At 48.7% G+C, this 16,911-nt stretch overlaps 1 protein-coding gene across 4 annotated transcripts in view; it reads right to left on the bottom strand.

Annotated features, from left to right (window-relative positions):
* Positions 1-232: 232 nt before the first annotated feature.
* c3h8orf34 (chromosome 3 C8orf34 homolog) overlaps positions 233-16,911 on the bottom strand; it is a 506,019-nt gene continuing 489,340 nt past the window's right edge. For 3 of the 4 annotated variants that reach the window (XM_067980317.1, XM_067980319.1, XM_067980320.1), the window contains exon 14: positions 233-951. In XM_067980317.1, the coding sequence (XP_067836418.1) occupies positions 944-951 (8 nt within the window). In that variant the 3' untranslated portion in view covers positions 233-943. Of the gene's footprint in view, positions 952-15,192; positions 15,315-16,911 lie in introns of those variants that run through there. The other variant, XM_067980318.1, reaches the window with a different exon arrangement.

Here is a 16,911-nt window from a genome sequence, read left to right as displayed (position 1 = left end):
CAAGTCTATCGAGCATCAGGCACCCTTGATTCACTGCTCATAGCAAAATCCGACCCAATAAACTTAAAATATTAAAGAGCCTGACAACATGTATTTGGGACTTTGTTATAGTAAATGAGAAAATAAAGTAAGAAATGATTTAGTGTTTGCAGGTTTCGTGAGCAGAAAAGTGATCTGACAGGTCCAGATGGGAAAATACAACAGTGGAGAACTCTGAATCATTGATCTCAGCAATTTACTTTAATTATCATCATGTCATTCTCGACAAAAAGGGAAACTGCATTAAATGCCTGCATAGTGCATTCAATTTTCCTTTTGTTCCAAAGTTTTATTTTGTCGTCAATTACAAAATAAAAATACACTGATATTGTGTCAAACATTCAATTTTTTTTAATCAAGTAAAAACTCTCATTATTTATAAGTAATCCAAGCCAAAGAAGAACCCATCCCGACAACCATTAAGCTGCAGTAAAATCTAGTGTACAGGTCAGTTGCTTGAGGTCTTTTGTAAGCCCTCTAAAGCAAGGATCTTCTTTTATGTTTAATAAATAGGCATCGATTTGACAGCAACGAATTGCACAACATCTGTAGAGATAAAGGTGTGACTTATACACTAGATTTTACAACGAACATTTATGACAAAATTGCATTGAAATTAAGTATTAAAATTCCCCCAACGTAGGATACGTGGCCTTTGTAACACAATTTTAGTCCTAGTCATACTTGATTAAAATGATTTATTGCAAACAGGCCACAGTAAATGATGTGCAAAGCAATATTCTATTATTATATTCCTTATATCATTCCTCATTAACAGCGGTAGTACTTATAAAAATATAAAAATTGTGTAGCTTTAATTCAAGATACAGAAGATATTCAAACTTTCCCTTTGTCTTCAGTTGCATAATCAGTGTTAATTCTTTCTTGAAGGTCTCTGCCCAGGTCATAAACCTTGAAGAAACAGAAAGTATAGATTATTAGTACTGTACTAGACATAGAACTTTGGCAAATAATCTTGACCCCGCAAATGCATGGACCCCAATCGCGGCAGTTACACTAGGATTACACCAGCTGTTGCTCTCCAGCAATGATCCAGCTGGAGTCTGTGGGATGACATCTCATTTGCACGGGGCTGGCGGGCATCTGGGTACATCTCAGGCATGTCTGTACCGTGCTGCTGAAAATTCCTGTGTAAGGTGAGCTTTTAATTCCCATCTTCGGGAGTCCAGGACACTTACCCGGTCTCTTCCTTCCTTCCAGCCAGTAAGGCTCACTTTTGCCCTTCAGCTCACTGGAGGACATATCCCACAAGATATTGCCCCACAAAAGAATTAACAGGTCACGTGGATTGTATGAGCTCTGTGTGAGCAGAGTGCACTTCACCAAAGAGGCTATAAGAGAGCTGTGCCACCTTCTGCACTAAGGCCTACAGCCAAGATCATTTGCCTAGACAGCTCTATCTGTGGCAGTAATAGATGTCATGGCACTCAACATTTATGCCACCGGTTCATTTCAAGCAGCCATGGAGACCTGTGTTACATCACCCAGGGCACCATGCATTCATCAGGTCATTGATACTATTTGTAGGACAGCAGACGATTTTGTTCAGTCTGGCATATACGTCAAGCAGCTGCATGATAGAGGCACACAGATTTATCAAGTTGCTAGGTTTTACAAAGTTCTATTTGTAATCATATGGCACTCACATAGCATTAAGTGCTGACTAGCATGTGAGGAGTGTCTCCCAGGTACCATCAGACAGCTGACATAACCAGTCTGCTGGTAGAACCCTGCTGAAGTGAAGGAATGCTCTGCATGCAACTCATTCTTTCAAGGGCAAGTGCCAAAACATAATGCAAGCTACATAGCCAGAGAACCCCTAAACCTACAATGCAGCGAGAAGGAGGACTTGTGCAGAAAGTCAAATTAAAGGGTTAACATTGTGTTGGTGCCCATGGTGCCCAAGAACAAAAAGGGCCAGTGGCCTGTCTGTTACTTTACCTGACGTTGTCAAGTCATTAAACTTTTATGACATTGGTCTAGAGTCCTGGGGGGTGAGAGAGGTGGCACTCAGCGCTACTGTCACCTCACTCCACATGGCTCTCAACAGTTTTGAGGTTTCTTCTCATGGGCACCTAACAGTCTCTGCTGCCTTTTATCCAGGAGTGTCTGAAGGTCAGGCATTTAGTCTCGCACAAGATTCACTACTTACCTAAATTTACTGACAAACAAAGAAATAGAACAGCAGTGGGAAACATTTAAACGGTGATCAATGGAGTCCAGGAGAAATATATCCCACTAAAAAGCAAGAACTTGTCAGCAATGAGACACCATGGATGAATAAAGAAATAAGGCCAAAACTGAAACTGAAGAAAAAGGCATACACTAAGTACATGGACAATAAAGGAGAGAATGACAAAGGGGAATACGAAAAGGTTAGGAAAGAAGTCAAAAAAACAATTAGGAAGGCAAAGAGGAGCTACAAGATTAAATTATCAAAGAATATAAAAAGTAACAGTAAAGTATTCTACAGACGCATAAATAACAAAAGAAAAATCAGGATAGGGTTAAGGCCACTAAGGGATACACACAATAAACTCACAGGTAATGACAGCAAAATGGCAGAAATATTGAATAGTTACTTTGCCTCAGTATTTACCAGGGAGACTAACATGGTGGGAATGATATTAGAAGTAGAGATCAAAAAAGATATAATGACATTTAAGATGGAAAGAGGGGATTACCTGCAAATATTAGAAGTTAGGGAAGAGATAGCAGAGGCACTATTACACATATATATATAAAAAATAATTAGAAAAGGGAATAGTGCCAGAGGACAGGTGGACAGCTAATGTGATTCCGATATTTAAAAAGGGAGATAGAACAAGTCCAAGGAACGATAGAACAATTAGCTTAACATCGGTGGTAGGAAAGATAATGGAATCCTTGCTCAAAGATGCAATAGACAAACAGAAAACATAATAAAGAATAGTCAGCACGGATTTCAGAAAGGAACGTCATGCTAGACCAACCTTACAGAATTCTTTGAAGTAACAGAAAGGGTAAACAAGGGTATTACAGTAGATATGATATATTTGGATTTTCAAAAGGCCTTCAATAAGGTACAGCACAGTAAACTCATGTCTAAGGTCAGTGCATATGGAGTCAGGGGACAAGTAGCTGAATGGATAGCAAGCTGGCTACAAAATAGAAACCAGAGGGTAGGGGTTAAAGGTCGTTATTCAGACTGGCAAAAGCTGGGAAGTGGTGTTCCACAAGGATCGGTGCTGGGGCCACTGTTGTTCACCGTTAACATAAACGATTTGGACTTGGAAATCGGAAGTACAATTTCAAAATTTGCAGCCAACACCAAATTGGGGGGGCATAGTTAATATTGAGGAGGACTGCGACAAAATTCAGGAAGACATTAATAAACTTGCAGTGTGGGTGTGTAATTGGCAAATGAATTTCAATACAGACAACTGTGAGGTGGTACATTTTCATAGGAAGAGTAAGGTGGCCACATATTTCTTGGAAAATAAGAGTCTAAATGGGGTAGAGGAACAGAGGGATGTGGGTGCACAGATACACAGGTCAAACCTCCTGCTGATTACCACCTACCGTTCTCCCTCAGCTGATGAATCAGTCCTCCTCCATGTTGAGTACCACTTGGAGGAAGCACTGAGGGTAGCAAGGGCACAGAAAGAACTCTGGGTGGGGGACTTCAACGTCCATCACCAAGAGTGGCTCGGTAGCACCACTACTGACCGAGCTGGCCGAGTCCTGAAGGACATAGCTGCCAGACTGGGCTGCGGCAGGTGGTGAGCGAACCAACACGAGGGAAAAACCTACTTGACCTGTCGCAGATGCATCTGTCCATGATAGTATTGGTAGGAGTGACCACCGCACAGTCCTCGTGGAGATGAAGTCCAGTCTTCGCACTGAGGACACCATCCAACGTGTTGTGTGGCACTATCACCGTGCTAAATGGGATAGATTCAGAACAGATCTAGCAGCTCAAAACTGGGCATCCATGAGGCGCTGTGGGCCATCAGCAGCAGCAGAATTGTATTCCAGCACAATCTGTAACCTCATGGCCCGGCATATTCCTCACTCTACCATTACCAACAAGCCAGGGGATTGACCCTGATTCAATGAGAAGTTTAGAAGAGCATGCCAGGAGCAGCACCAGGCGTACCTAAAAATGAGGTGACAACCTGGTGAAGCTACAACTCAGGACTACATGCATGCTAAACGGCGGAAGCAACATGCTATAGACAGAGCTAAGCAATTCCACAACCAACGGATCAGATCAAAGCTCTGCAGTCCTGCCACATCCAGTCGTGAATGGTGGTGGACAATTAAAGATCTAACGGGAGGAGGAGACTCTATAAACATCCCCATCCTCAATGATGGCAGAGTCCAGCACGTGAATGCAAAAGACAAGGCTGAAGTGTTTGCAACTTTCTTCAGCCAGAAGTGCCGAGTGGATGATCCATCTCTGCCTCCTCCCGATATCCCCACCATCACAGAAGCCAGTCTTCAGCCAATTCAATTCACTCCACGTGATATCAAGAAACAGCTGAGTGCACTGGATACAGCAAAGGCTATGGGACCCGACAACATCCCAGCTGTCGTGCTGAAGACTTGTGCTCCAGAACTAGCCAAACTGGCTACAACACTGGCATCTACCCGACAATGTGGAAAATTGCCCAGGTATGTCCTGTCCACAAAAAGCAGGACAAATCCAATCCGGCCAATTACCGCCCCATCAGCCTACTCTCAATCATCAGCAAAGTGATGGAAGGTGTCGTCGACAGTGCTATCAAACGGCACTTACTCACCAATAACCTGCTCACCGATGCTCAGTTTGAGTTCCGCCAGGACCACTCGGCTCCATAACTCATTACAGCCATGGTCCAAACATGGACAAAAGAGCTGAATTCCAGAGGTGAGGCGAGAGTGATTGCCCTTGACATCAAAGCAGCATTTGACCGCGTGTGGCACCAAGGAGCCCCAGTAAAATTGAAGTCAATGGGAATCAGGAGGAAAACTCTCCAGTGGCTGGAGTCATACCTAGCACAAAGGAAGATCGTAGGGTTTGTTGGAGGCCAATCATCTCAGCCCCAGGACATTGCTGCAAGAGTTCCTCAGGGCAGTGTTCTAGGCCCAACCATCTTCAGTTGCTTCATCAATGACCTTCCCTCCATCATAAGGTCAGAAATGGGGATGTTCACTGATGATGCACAGTGTTCAGTTGCATTCGTAATCACTCAGATAATGAAGCAGTCTGTGCCCGCATGCAGCAAGACCTGGACAACATCCAGGCTTGGGCTCATAAGTGGCAAGTAACATTCGTGCCAGACAAATGCCAGGCAATGACCATCTCCAACAAGAGAGGGTCTAACCACCTCCCCTTGACATTCAACGGCATTACCATCGCCAAATCCCCCACCATCAACATCCTGGGAGTCACCATTGACCAGAAACTTAACTGGACCAGCCACATTAATACTGTGGCTACAAGAGCAGGTCAGAGGCTGGGTATTTTGTGGCGAGTGACTCACCTCCTGACTCCCCAAAGCCTTTCCACCATCTACAAGGCACAAGTCAGGAGTGTGATGGAATACTCTCCACTTGCCTGGATGAGTGCAGCTCCAACAACATTCAAGAAGCTCGACACATTCCAGGACAAAGCAGCCCGCTTGATTGGCACCCCATCCACCACCCTAAACATTCACACCCTTCACCACCGGCGCACTGTGGCTGCAGTATGTACCATCCACAGGATGCACTGCAGCAACTCGCCAAGGCTTCTTCGACAGCACCTCCCAAACCCGCGACCTCTACCACCTAAAAGGACAAGGCCAGCATGCACATGGGAACAACACCACCTGCACGTTCCCCTTCAAGTCACACACCATCCCGACTTGGAAATATATCGCCGTTCCTTCATCGTCGCTGGGTCAAAATCCTGGAACTCCCTTCCTAACAGCACTGTGGGAGAACCTTCACCACACGGACTGCAGCGGTTCAAGGCGGCGGCTCACCACTACCTTCTCAAGGACAATTAGGGATGGGCAATAAATGCTGGCCTCACCAGCAACGCCCACATCCCATGAACGAATAATAAAAAAACCCACAAATCACTAAAAGTAGCAACGCAGGTTAATAAGGCCATAAAAAAGCAAACAAAGCACTGGGGTTCATTTCTACAGGGGTAGAATTGAAAAGCAGGGAAGTTATGATAAACTTGTATATAACCTTGGTTAGACCACACTTGGAGTACTGTGAACAGTTCTGGTCTCCATATTATAAAAAGGATATGGAGGCATTGGAGAAGGTGCGAAAAATATTCACAAGGATGATACCAGAACTGAGAGGTTATCGCTGTCAGGAAAAATTGAAGAGGCTGCGGCTCAGACTGAGGGGTGACTTGATAGAGGTCTTTAAGATTATGAAAGGGTTTGTTCGGGTAGACGTAGAGAAGATGTTTCCACTTGTGGGGAAACCAGAACTGGGGGCCATCAATATAAGATAGTCCCTAATAAATCCATTAGGGAATTCAGGAGAATTTTTTTTACCAGCGAGTAGTTAGAATGTGGAACTTGCTACCACAAGGAGTAGTTGAGGCGACTAGCATAGATGCATTTATGGGGAAGCTAGAGGGAGCACATGAGGGACCAAGGAATAGAACAATATGTTGATGGGGTTGGATGAAGAAGGGTGAGAGGAGGCTCGTGTGGAGCATTAACACCAGCACGGGCCTGTTGGGCCAAATGGCCTGTTTCTGTGCTGTAGATTCTATGTAATTCTATGAAATACCTGCTGCTCCCCCAGCCTGCTATTGACAGTGTAGAGTGAGTCCAAGTAGGTACAAAGTGAATATTGGCACCACTGTGTCAGCCAATGAGCTGGAGGCTGGGTGGGGTGTGACTTGCGGCAGGACTTAAAGCAAACAGTCCATTTTACAGCAAACAAAGTATTTACTCAGCAAACAGAGTCCATTTAAGAAAAGTCTCCATGAACTACAGCAAACAGAACTCATGACCAAAACTACAGCAAAGTCTTCCAATAAAAGCAACGTTATTTCTCCAGCAAAATGCAGTGAGTGGAGGATAGTTACATAAAACAAATTATGTGCGTAAAATCAATCCCGGTCACTTGCAGCAGTCTCTAAGCCTGATTGACGGGGAGAATGACCCAATCGTCTCCATTCTGGCTGCAAATAGTGGTGGCACTATTTGCAGCCAAATTTTTAAAGGCTGCACTTCAAGTTTCCTCCCCTCACTTTGTATACTCCTCCCGTGTTATTCAAGGGTTGAGTTATACCAAGACCAGTGAGTGAGTATGCAAAAATACTCACACCATGAGTAATGTTAGGGCCAGCACTGAACTGGATTGGTGGATGTAAGTACCGGGTCAGTAGGATTTGTTCAAGGCAATTGGTTCTGTGCAGTCTCAGGGCATGAATGTTTTATGATTGGTTTCTGTCTCTCTGTTTGTCTGTCTCCCTGTCTGTCTCTGTCCCTCCACCTGTCCCGATCGGGTTCGGCACCCGGCTCCAACCGCAGACTTCCGGGTTCCCCACTGACGTGTCTGGGTGCGTGTGTGCCTCCCGAATGCGGAAGTCCCACCGGAAATTAAAGCCGGCGGGATGATACTTGACACAGTTGTTGAGGTAGTTTAATTAGCTGAACTACTTAATTTTCTCCACATTGAGGCAGAGATGAGACTTTGAAGCATCTTCAGCATGTTTCCCATGGTGTGGGAAACACTCCATGCTGCAACAGACATGCTTCAGCCATCAGCCAGTTGCACATTCAATGCTTCTTTGACAGATGGGGAGAAAAGGTCACTTATTGCAGAAGGGCACTCAGTTCGTTCACACAAAGTTTTGGCTGCGAGATCTTTATGGTTTCACTGAAAATTCTTACTTTCCACTCAAAATTCTTCTGTTCACAAATATTTACCTACTTTCCGAACCCCCTCAAACTCACACCGTCAGGATGGGAGGCGCCATGGCTGCAATCACCACTACATCCGAGGACAGGCAACTTCACCAGGCACAGAACCCACCGCCGACACTTGGACCTCCACTGCTGCAGGAGTTCCTCAGGGCAGTGTCCTAGGCCCAACCATCTTCAGCTGCTTCATCAATGACCTTCCCTCCATCATAAGGTCAGAAATGGGGATGTTCGCTGATGATTGCACAGTGTTCAGTTCCATTCGCAACCCCTCAGATAATGAAGCAGTCCCTGCCCGCATGCAGCAAGACCTGGACAACATCCAGGCTTGGGCTCATAAGTGGCAAGTAACATTCGCGCCAGACAAGTGCCAGGCAATGACCATCTCCAACAAGAGAGAGTCTAACCACCTCCCCTTGACATTCAACGGCATTACCATCGCCGAATGCCCTACCATCAACATCCTGGGGGTCACCATTGACCAGAAACTTAACTGGACCAGCCATATAAATACTGTGGCTTCAAGAGCAAGTCAGAGGCTGGGTATTTTGTGGCGAGTGACTCACCTCCTGACTCCCCAAAGCCTTTCCACCATCTACAAGGCACAAGTCAGGAGTGTGATGGAATACTCTCCACTTGCCTGGATGAGTGCAGCTCCAACAACATAGAAGCTCGACACCATCCAGGACAAAGCAGCCCGCTTGATTGGCACCCCATCCACCACCCAAAACATTCACTCCCTTCACCACTGGTGCACAGTGGCTGCAGTGTGTACCATCCACAGGATGCACTGCAGCAACTCGCCAAGGCTTCTTCGACAGCACCTCCCAAACCCACGACCTCTACCACCTAGAAGGACAAGAGCAGCAGGCACATGGGAACACCACCACCTGCACGTTCCCCTCCAAGTCACACACCATCCCGACTTGGAAATATATCGCCGTTCCTTCATCGTCGCTGGGTCAAAATCCTGGAACTCCCTTCCTAACAGCACTGTGGGAGAACCTTCACCACACGGACTGCAGCGGTTCAAGAAGGTGGCTCACCACCGCCTTCTCAAGGGCAATTAGGGATGGGCAATAAATGCTGGCCTCGCCAGCGACGCCCACATCCCATGAACAAATTAAAAAAAAACAGTGCTGCACCATAGACACCTGCACAAGTGCACAGAGGGCAACAACAGAGAGCGACGTTGCAGGAGGCAACAGGAGGCAACCCTCGCAACAGGGTCCACAGACTGAGGTTCAGCTCCCTGGACCTCTCTGAGGAGCAGTGCATACGGAGGCTCAGGTAGTCACCAGGTAGTCACAGACATCTGTAGCCTCCTTTATGCCGAGCTGCTCCTGGCTGGGCTGAGCAGCATCCCCTTACCTGTCGCTGTCAAAGTCACCACTGCCCTAAACGTCTTTGCCTCCGGATCATTCCAGGGTGCCACGGGGGACATCGCCGGGGTCTCTCAGTCATCTGTGCACAAGTACATAAGGCAGGTCACCGACGGCTTGTTTCACAGGGCCTCGCAGTACGTCAACCTCCCCATGGACGACCTCAGCCAGACGGAGAGGGCAGTGGGATTCCACTCTGTGGTTGGCTTCCCACGGGTGCAGAATACAATTGATTGCACCCATATAGCAATCAGAGCACCTCCACATGAGCCAGGACTGTTCATCAACAGGAAGGTGTACCACTCCATCAACACTCAACTCATTTGTGACCATCGCAAAAGATTCCTTCACGTGTGCGCCAGATACTCTGGCAGCTGCCACGATACCTTCATCCTAGAGTCATAGAGTCATAGAGTTATACAGCACGGATAGAGGCCCTTCGGCCCATCGTGTCCGCGCCGGCCATCAGCCCTGTCTACTCTAATCCCATATTCCAGCATTTGGTCCGTAGCCTTGTATGCTATGGCATTTCAAGTGCTCATCCAAATGCTTCTTGAATGTTGTGAGGGTTCCTGCCTCCACAACCCTTTCAGACAGTGAGTTCCAGACTCCAACCACCCTCTGGGTGAAAAAGTTCTTTCTCAAATCCCCTCTAAACCTCCCGCCTTTTACCTTGAATCTATGTCCCCTTGTTATAGAACCCTCAACGAAGGGAAAAAGCTCCTTAGTATCCATCCTATCTGTGCCCCTCATAATTTTGTACACATGGATTCCTCTGGGAATCCAACATCCCACCCCTCTTCCACGCACCGAACACCCGCAAGGGCTGGCTCCAAGGGGACAAGGGATACCCCCTGCACACATGACTCATGACCACCTCTACGGAACCCCATCACCGAGCAACAGCATCGATATAACGACAGCCACATCGCCACCAGGTCTACAATTGAGCATGCTATAGGGCTGCTCAAGATGCAATTTAGGTGCCTTGATCGTTTTGGGGGAGCACTTCAATACGCACCAGACAGAGTGGGATGCATTATGGATGTGTGTTGTGCCCTGCACAACAGGGCACGAGAGGGGTGCCGGTTGAGGAGACCCCATCAACATCTGCCATCACTGAGGAGGAGGAGGTGGAAGAGGAGGAGGAGCAGAAGGAATCCATGGGCATTTTTTTTTTTTTTTTATTCGTTCACGGGATGGTGTGTGACTTGGAGGGGAACGTGCAGGTGGTGTTGTTCCCATGCGCCTGCTGCCCTTGTCCTTCTAGGTGGTAGAGGTCGCGGGTTTGGGAGGTGCTGTCGAAGAAGCCTTGGCGAGTTGCTGCAGTGCATCCTGTGGATGGTGCACACTGCAGCCACAGTGCGCCGGTGGTGAAGGGAGTGAATGTTTAGGGTGGTGGATGGGGTGCCAATCAAGCGGGCTGCTTTATCTTGGATGGTGTCGAGCTTCTTGAGTGTTGTTGGAGCTGCACTCATCCAGGCAAGTGGAGAGTATTCCATCACACTCCTGACTTGTGCCTTGTAGATGGTGGAAAGGCTTTGGGGAGTCAGGAGGTGAGTCACTCGCCGCAGAATACCCAGCCTCTGACCTGCTCTCGTAGCCACAGTATTTATATGGCTGGTCCAGTTAAGTTTCTGGTCAATGGTGACCCCCAGGATGTTGATGGTGGGGGATTCGGCGATGGTAATGCCGTTGAATGTCAAGGGGAGGTGGTTAGACTCTCTCTTGTTGGAGATGGTCATTGCCTGGCACTTATCTGGCGCGAATGTTACTTGCCACTTATCAGCCCAAGCCTGGATGTTGTCCAGGTCTTGCTGCATGCAGGCTCGGACTGCTTCATTATCTGAGGGGTTGCGAATGGAACTGAACACTGTGCAGTCATCAGCGAACATCCCCATTTCTGACCTTATGATGGAGGGACGGTCATTGATGAAGCAGCTGAAGATGGTTGGGCCTAGGACACTGCCCTGAGGAACTCCTGCAGCAATGCCCTGGGGCTGAGATGATTGGCCTCCAACAACCACTACCATCTTCCTTTGTGCTAGGTATGACTCCAGCCACTGGAGAGTTTTCCCCCTGATTCCCATTGACTTCAATTTTACTAGGGCTCCTTGGTGCCACAGTCGGTCAAATGCTGCCTTGATGTCAAGGGCAGTCACTCTCACCTCACCTCTGGAATTCAGCTCTTTTGTCCATGTTTGGACCAAGGCTGTAATGAGGTCTGGAGCCGAGTGGTCCTGGCGGAACTCAAACTGAGCATCGGTGAGCAGGTTATTGGTGAGTAAGTGCCGCTTGATAGCACTGTCGACGACACCTTCCATCACTTTGCTGATGATTGAGAGTAGACTGATGGGGCGGTAATTGGCCGGATTGGATTTGTCCTGCTTTTTGTGGACAGGCAATTTTCCACATTGTCGGGTGGATGCCAGTGTTGTAGCTGTACTGGAACAGCTTGGCTAGAGGTGCAGCTCGTTCTGGAGCACAAGTCTTCAGCACTACAGATGGGATGTTGTCAGGGCCCATAGCCTTTGCTGTATCCAGTGCACTCAGACGTTTCTTGATATCACGTGGAGTGAATCGAATTGGCCGAAGACTGGCTTCCGTGATGGTGGGGATATCGGGAGGAGGCTGAGATGGATTATCCACTCGGCACTTCTGGCTGAAGATGGTTGCAAACGCTTCAGCATTGTCTTTTGCACTCACGTGCTGGACTCCGCCATCATTGAGAATGGGGATGTTTGCAGAGCCTCCTCCTCCCGTTAGTTGTTTAATTGTCCACCACCATTCACGACTGGATGTGGCAGGACTGCAGAGCTTTGATCTGATCCGTTGGTTGTGGAATCGCTTAGCTCTGTCTACAGCATGTTGCTTCCGCTGTTTAGCATGCATGTAGTCCTGAGTTGTAGCTTCACCAGGTTGGCACCTCATTTTTAGGTACGCCTGGTGCTGCTCCTGGCATGCTCTTCTACACTCCTCATTGAACCAGGGTTGATCCCCTGGCTTGTTGGTAATGGTAGAGTGAGGAATATGCCGGGCCATGAGGTTACAGATTGTGCTGGAATACAATTCTGCTGCTGCTGATGGCCCACAGCGCCTCATGGATGCCCAGTTTTGAGCTGCTAGATCTGTTCTGAATCTATCCCATTTAGCACGGTGATAGTGCCACACAACACGTTGGATGGTGTCCTCAGTGCGAAGACGGGATTTCATCTCCACGAGGACTGTGCGGTGGTCACTCCTACCAATACTGTCATGGACAGATGCATTTGCGACAAGTAGATTGGTGAGGACGAGGTCAAGTAAGTTTTTCCCTCGTGTTGGTTTGCTCACCACCTGCCGCAGGCCCAGTCTAGCAGCTATGTCCTTCAGGACTCGGCCAGCTCGGTCAGTAGTGGTGCTACCGAGCCACTCTTGGTGATGGACGTTGAAGTCCCCCACCCAGAGTTCTTTCTGTGCCCTTGCTACCCTCAGTGCTTCCTCCAAGTGGTACTCAACATGGAGGAGGACTGATTCATCAGCTGAGGGAGGACGGTAGGTGGTAATCAGCAGGAGCTTTCCTTGCCCATGTTTGACCTGATGCCATGAGATTTCATGGGGTCCAGAGTTAATGTTGAGGACTCCCAGGGCCACTCCCTCCTGACTGTATATCACTGTACCGCCACCTCTGGTGGGTCTGTCCTGCCGGTGGGACAGGACATACCCAGGGATGGTGATGGAAGAGTCTGGGACGTTGGCTGAAAGATATGATTCTGTGAGTATGGCTTTGTCAGGCTGTTGCTTGACTAGTCTGTGGGACAGCTCTCCCAATTTTGGCACAAGTCCCCAGATGTTAGTAAGGAGGACCTTGCAGGGTCGACTGGGCTTGGTGTTTTGCCGTTGTCGTGTCCGGTGCCTAGTGGTTCGATGCCGGGTGGTCCGTCCGGTTTTATTCTTATTATGACTTTTCGTAGCGAGATTTTACAACTGAGTGGCTTGCTAGGCCATTTCAGAGGGCAATTAAGAATCAACCACATTGCTGTGGGTCTGGAGTCACATATAGGCCAGACCGGGTAAGGGCGGCAGGCTTCCTTCCATAAAGGACATTAGTGAACCAGATGGGTTTTTACGACAATCCGGTAGTTTCATGGCCATCATTACTGATACTAGTATTTTAATTCCAGATTTTTATTTAATTAATTGAATTTAATTAATTAATTGAATTTAAATTCGCCAGCTGCCGTGGCGGGATTTGAACTCATGACTCTGGATTTTAGTCCAGACCTCTGGATTAAAAGCACGGCTTACCTGGCTGCTCGTGAGGCCAGGGAGTCATTGATATGTGAACGGTTCTCCTAACATCAGAAATAGTGAAGAATCCAGTCCTCACCACCTAGATAGAGCAGCGTCCCCCCCTTCCTGCACAAAAACAGTCCTGCAACTACACATACGCCCACTGTAAAGTGACCCAATGGGTGGCATCAAGTGTCGCCGTTCATGGTGAACCTCATGAAAGGGCCCGATCACAAAAGCCAGTCAAGAATAGCCAAGACGTGGCAATAGTGGCAACAATAATAATATTTAATGTGAGTTTAACAAAATGCAAATATAAATGAAAAACATGACGAACCGTCAAACACCCTTGTGCATACCCTTTGTGCTTACAAAACCTTCGCCTTTCTCTTCCGACTACTTCTACGTGCTGCATTCCCTGTGGCTGCAGCAGAGGTAGTGGCAGGTTGCTCTTGTTCATGCCCTGACTGCTTACATGCTTTGGGCCTACGCCATCTGGGTTTTGGTGCCCATGAGGGCCCCTCCAAAGACTGCTCCACCTGCACCTGTGCAGAGGCACTCTCGGCCACCTGGAGAGGAGGCGGCATTGTAGGTACTGGTTGAGAGGGGGGCAATGGTGAGACATGGGGGCACTTTGATTGGCGTCCCCACTTCCATGTCCCCTTTCGCCATCGTCCCTCCCCTGGGCCAGGCCGACACCACTCCTACCACTCTGCTGGACTACAGCTTGGAGGACATATATGATGCCTCATAAGGCCAGTGCTTGTGTATCTGTCTGCCTGTTTAAGGCAGCAGAATGTTGTTCACCTTAAGTCCGAACGGCTGTTGTCAGGGCCTGAATGGACTCATTTGTGAGCCGTGCTTGAAGCTCAAAGGAGGGTAGCCTTCTCTCCATTGCAGACATTCCCGCACTTACCTGTGTCAGTATCTCAGAGAGTGCTCATGTTCCTGTGACAATATCTCAGAGATTCCCTCCTGTACCTGTGCCACCATTCCACTCATGCAGGAATTGGACTCCTCCATCCTCTGCACTATTGTGGAGAGTGCCCGTGGCACCTGTTCCAGCACCTCGCAAATGTGCTGCTGCCCCTCGATCATTCGCCTTTTAAAGGATGGCCCCCAGGGTTCAGCATCTGCATCCAGCTGAGCAGAGCCTGGAGAGGAATGCACCCACCGACGCAGACTCTCCACAGCTGCCCCTGCCACCAGTGTCTGCTCGTGCTCACGTGTGTGTCAACTCACCAGGTGCGATCCCAACTAACTGAGGACTAGGACCCACCGAGGTGTGAGTATCTGCGATGGTGGATGGCTCTCTAAGATGTGACGGTGCACCCTCAGAGGCCGGCAGGTCCTCTAAGGAATCGTCCTCTGCCATCACAGTGATCGCTGAAGGGCCTGTAAGAGAACAGAAGGCAATATTAAGCATCATCATAGATGTATCATGTTGCGATGAGCATACTGAGGTGCTGAAGGTGGCGAGGCATGTTAACATCAATTTGTATTGTGTGTGATGAATGTTAAAGTTCTGTCACCAGACATTTGTGGGTTGCCAGTCTCGGCATCCCCGATGGACAGGCACTCGTGGGTTCGGCTGAGCTCCACCGCCTCCTGCTCTGCGTCTGCGAGGACGACGATTTGTTGCGGCTCCCCATCCTGTCCTCGCCCTCCCCCGTGCATTCTGGGCTCTCTTCTCCTATAAGGGGAGAAAGTACAGACGTGTGAGTGAGTGATGGTGAAATGGCCAACCGATGAATGCATTGGTTTGGGTGAGGCTGACCGTGAAAGAGATGCATCAGAGTATGAGACAGAGCTGTGACATTGTTTGAGGATTGGGTTGAGTGGTGGTGGTGGGTGACTAATGGGGAGGTGAGGAAGTGCTGAGGAAGTGCAGGTAAGTTGAGGATGAGCCTTAAGTGGGTGTGGGAGTGATGTGATAGAGTAGTGTTGGCAGTGCAGAATGAGTTGGGGGGGGTGGGGGCGGTGATGTGGAAGACAGATTGTAGGAGAATCAATAAGTGTACTCACTTTGGCTGACCTAGTTAGGTCATTGAAGCGCTTCCTGCACTGGATCCAGGTGCGGGAGATGTTGCTGCTGCTGGTGACCTCCTCTGCCACCTCGAGCCAGACCTTCTTGGTGGCAGAGGCAGGCCACTTCCTCCCATTTGCCAGGTAAGAGACATCCCTCCTCCTCACCCCATCCAGTAGCACCTGGAGTGAGGCATCGTTGAATCTTGGACCAACCTTGCCCTCGTGCTGCTCCATTGTGGTGTGTGAGTGTTTGCTCCAGGAGCAGCCATTGGATGACTGCCCCTTTAAATAGAGCTCCTCCAGCTGACAGCCTGTGATGCGGGTGCACAGTCCACCCGCTGCACGGCTTTTGGATGGCAAATCCGGAAGCCACGTTAAGTGGCACCAATTGAATCACGATCACGTTGGAAACAGACATTTTTTTATTGGGCGGGTTACCCACGCGTCCAATCACCCCCCCCCCCAACTCCCGCTGCCATCCAGCCTCCACTCTAATATCGGAGCCTGTCTGTCTGTCGCTCTCTCTCTCTCTCTCTGGGCATGATTTTTACCTGGAGTTGGGGACTCAGCGGGTGGGTAAATAACCACATGGGAAACCCGGACGTGAAGTTAGCGGGTCGGCATCTGCAACTAAATTGAAGGCACTTAATTTTACTTCTGGGTTTCATGTTTCCAAGCTGCGCAGCGGGCATACTGCGCACCCACATGACGCCATCTGAAGTCCACCATTTAAAGAGCCAATGCAAAAATGAATTTTGGAGGAGAAAGCAGGAAGTGAAGCGATGGATGCACAGAGAGCAAAGGCAGCACCCAGGTTCTCGGATGCGTCACTTGAAGAGTTGCTGGGTTGTGAGAAGCGGGGGGGGAGGGGGGTCATCTACCCATGTGATCGGAGGAAGAATCTTGATTCTGCCACCAAGAAGGCAGCGGTTGGAGGTGGCAGAAGAAGTCAGCAGCAGGAGCATGGTGCCCAGGTCTTGGCTGCAGTGCAGGAAGCGTGTTAATGACATAACCAGGTTGGGAAAAAAGTGAGTACATTTGCTGATTCACCCACATCCTGTGTTGTGCAACAGTCCCCCTCTCACTCTGTGTTGCCAATCCTACTCCATCATATTGCTCCTCACACCCACTTAACAGCATCAACCATCCGTCACTTTTTATGCACTTCCTCACCTCCCCACACCCACCCCAGCCACTCACCCCAATCCTGATGCAATGTGATGCATCTGTCTGATAGTCACCCTTTGATGCATCTGTTTCAT

This window comes from Heptranchias perlo, chromosome 3, assembly GCF_035084215.1.
Source record: "Heptranchias perlo isolate sHepPer1 chromosome 3, sHepPer1.hap1, whole genome shotgun sequence".
In the NCBI taxonomy this organism is placed as follows: domain Eukaryota; kingdom Metazoa; phylum Chordata; class Chondrichthyes; order Hexanchiformes; family Hexanchidae; genus Heptranchias; species Heptranchias perlo.
Note: the sequence above shows the minus strand (reverse complement) of the source record. Positions and strands in the feature narration are given on the sequence as shown.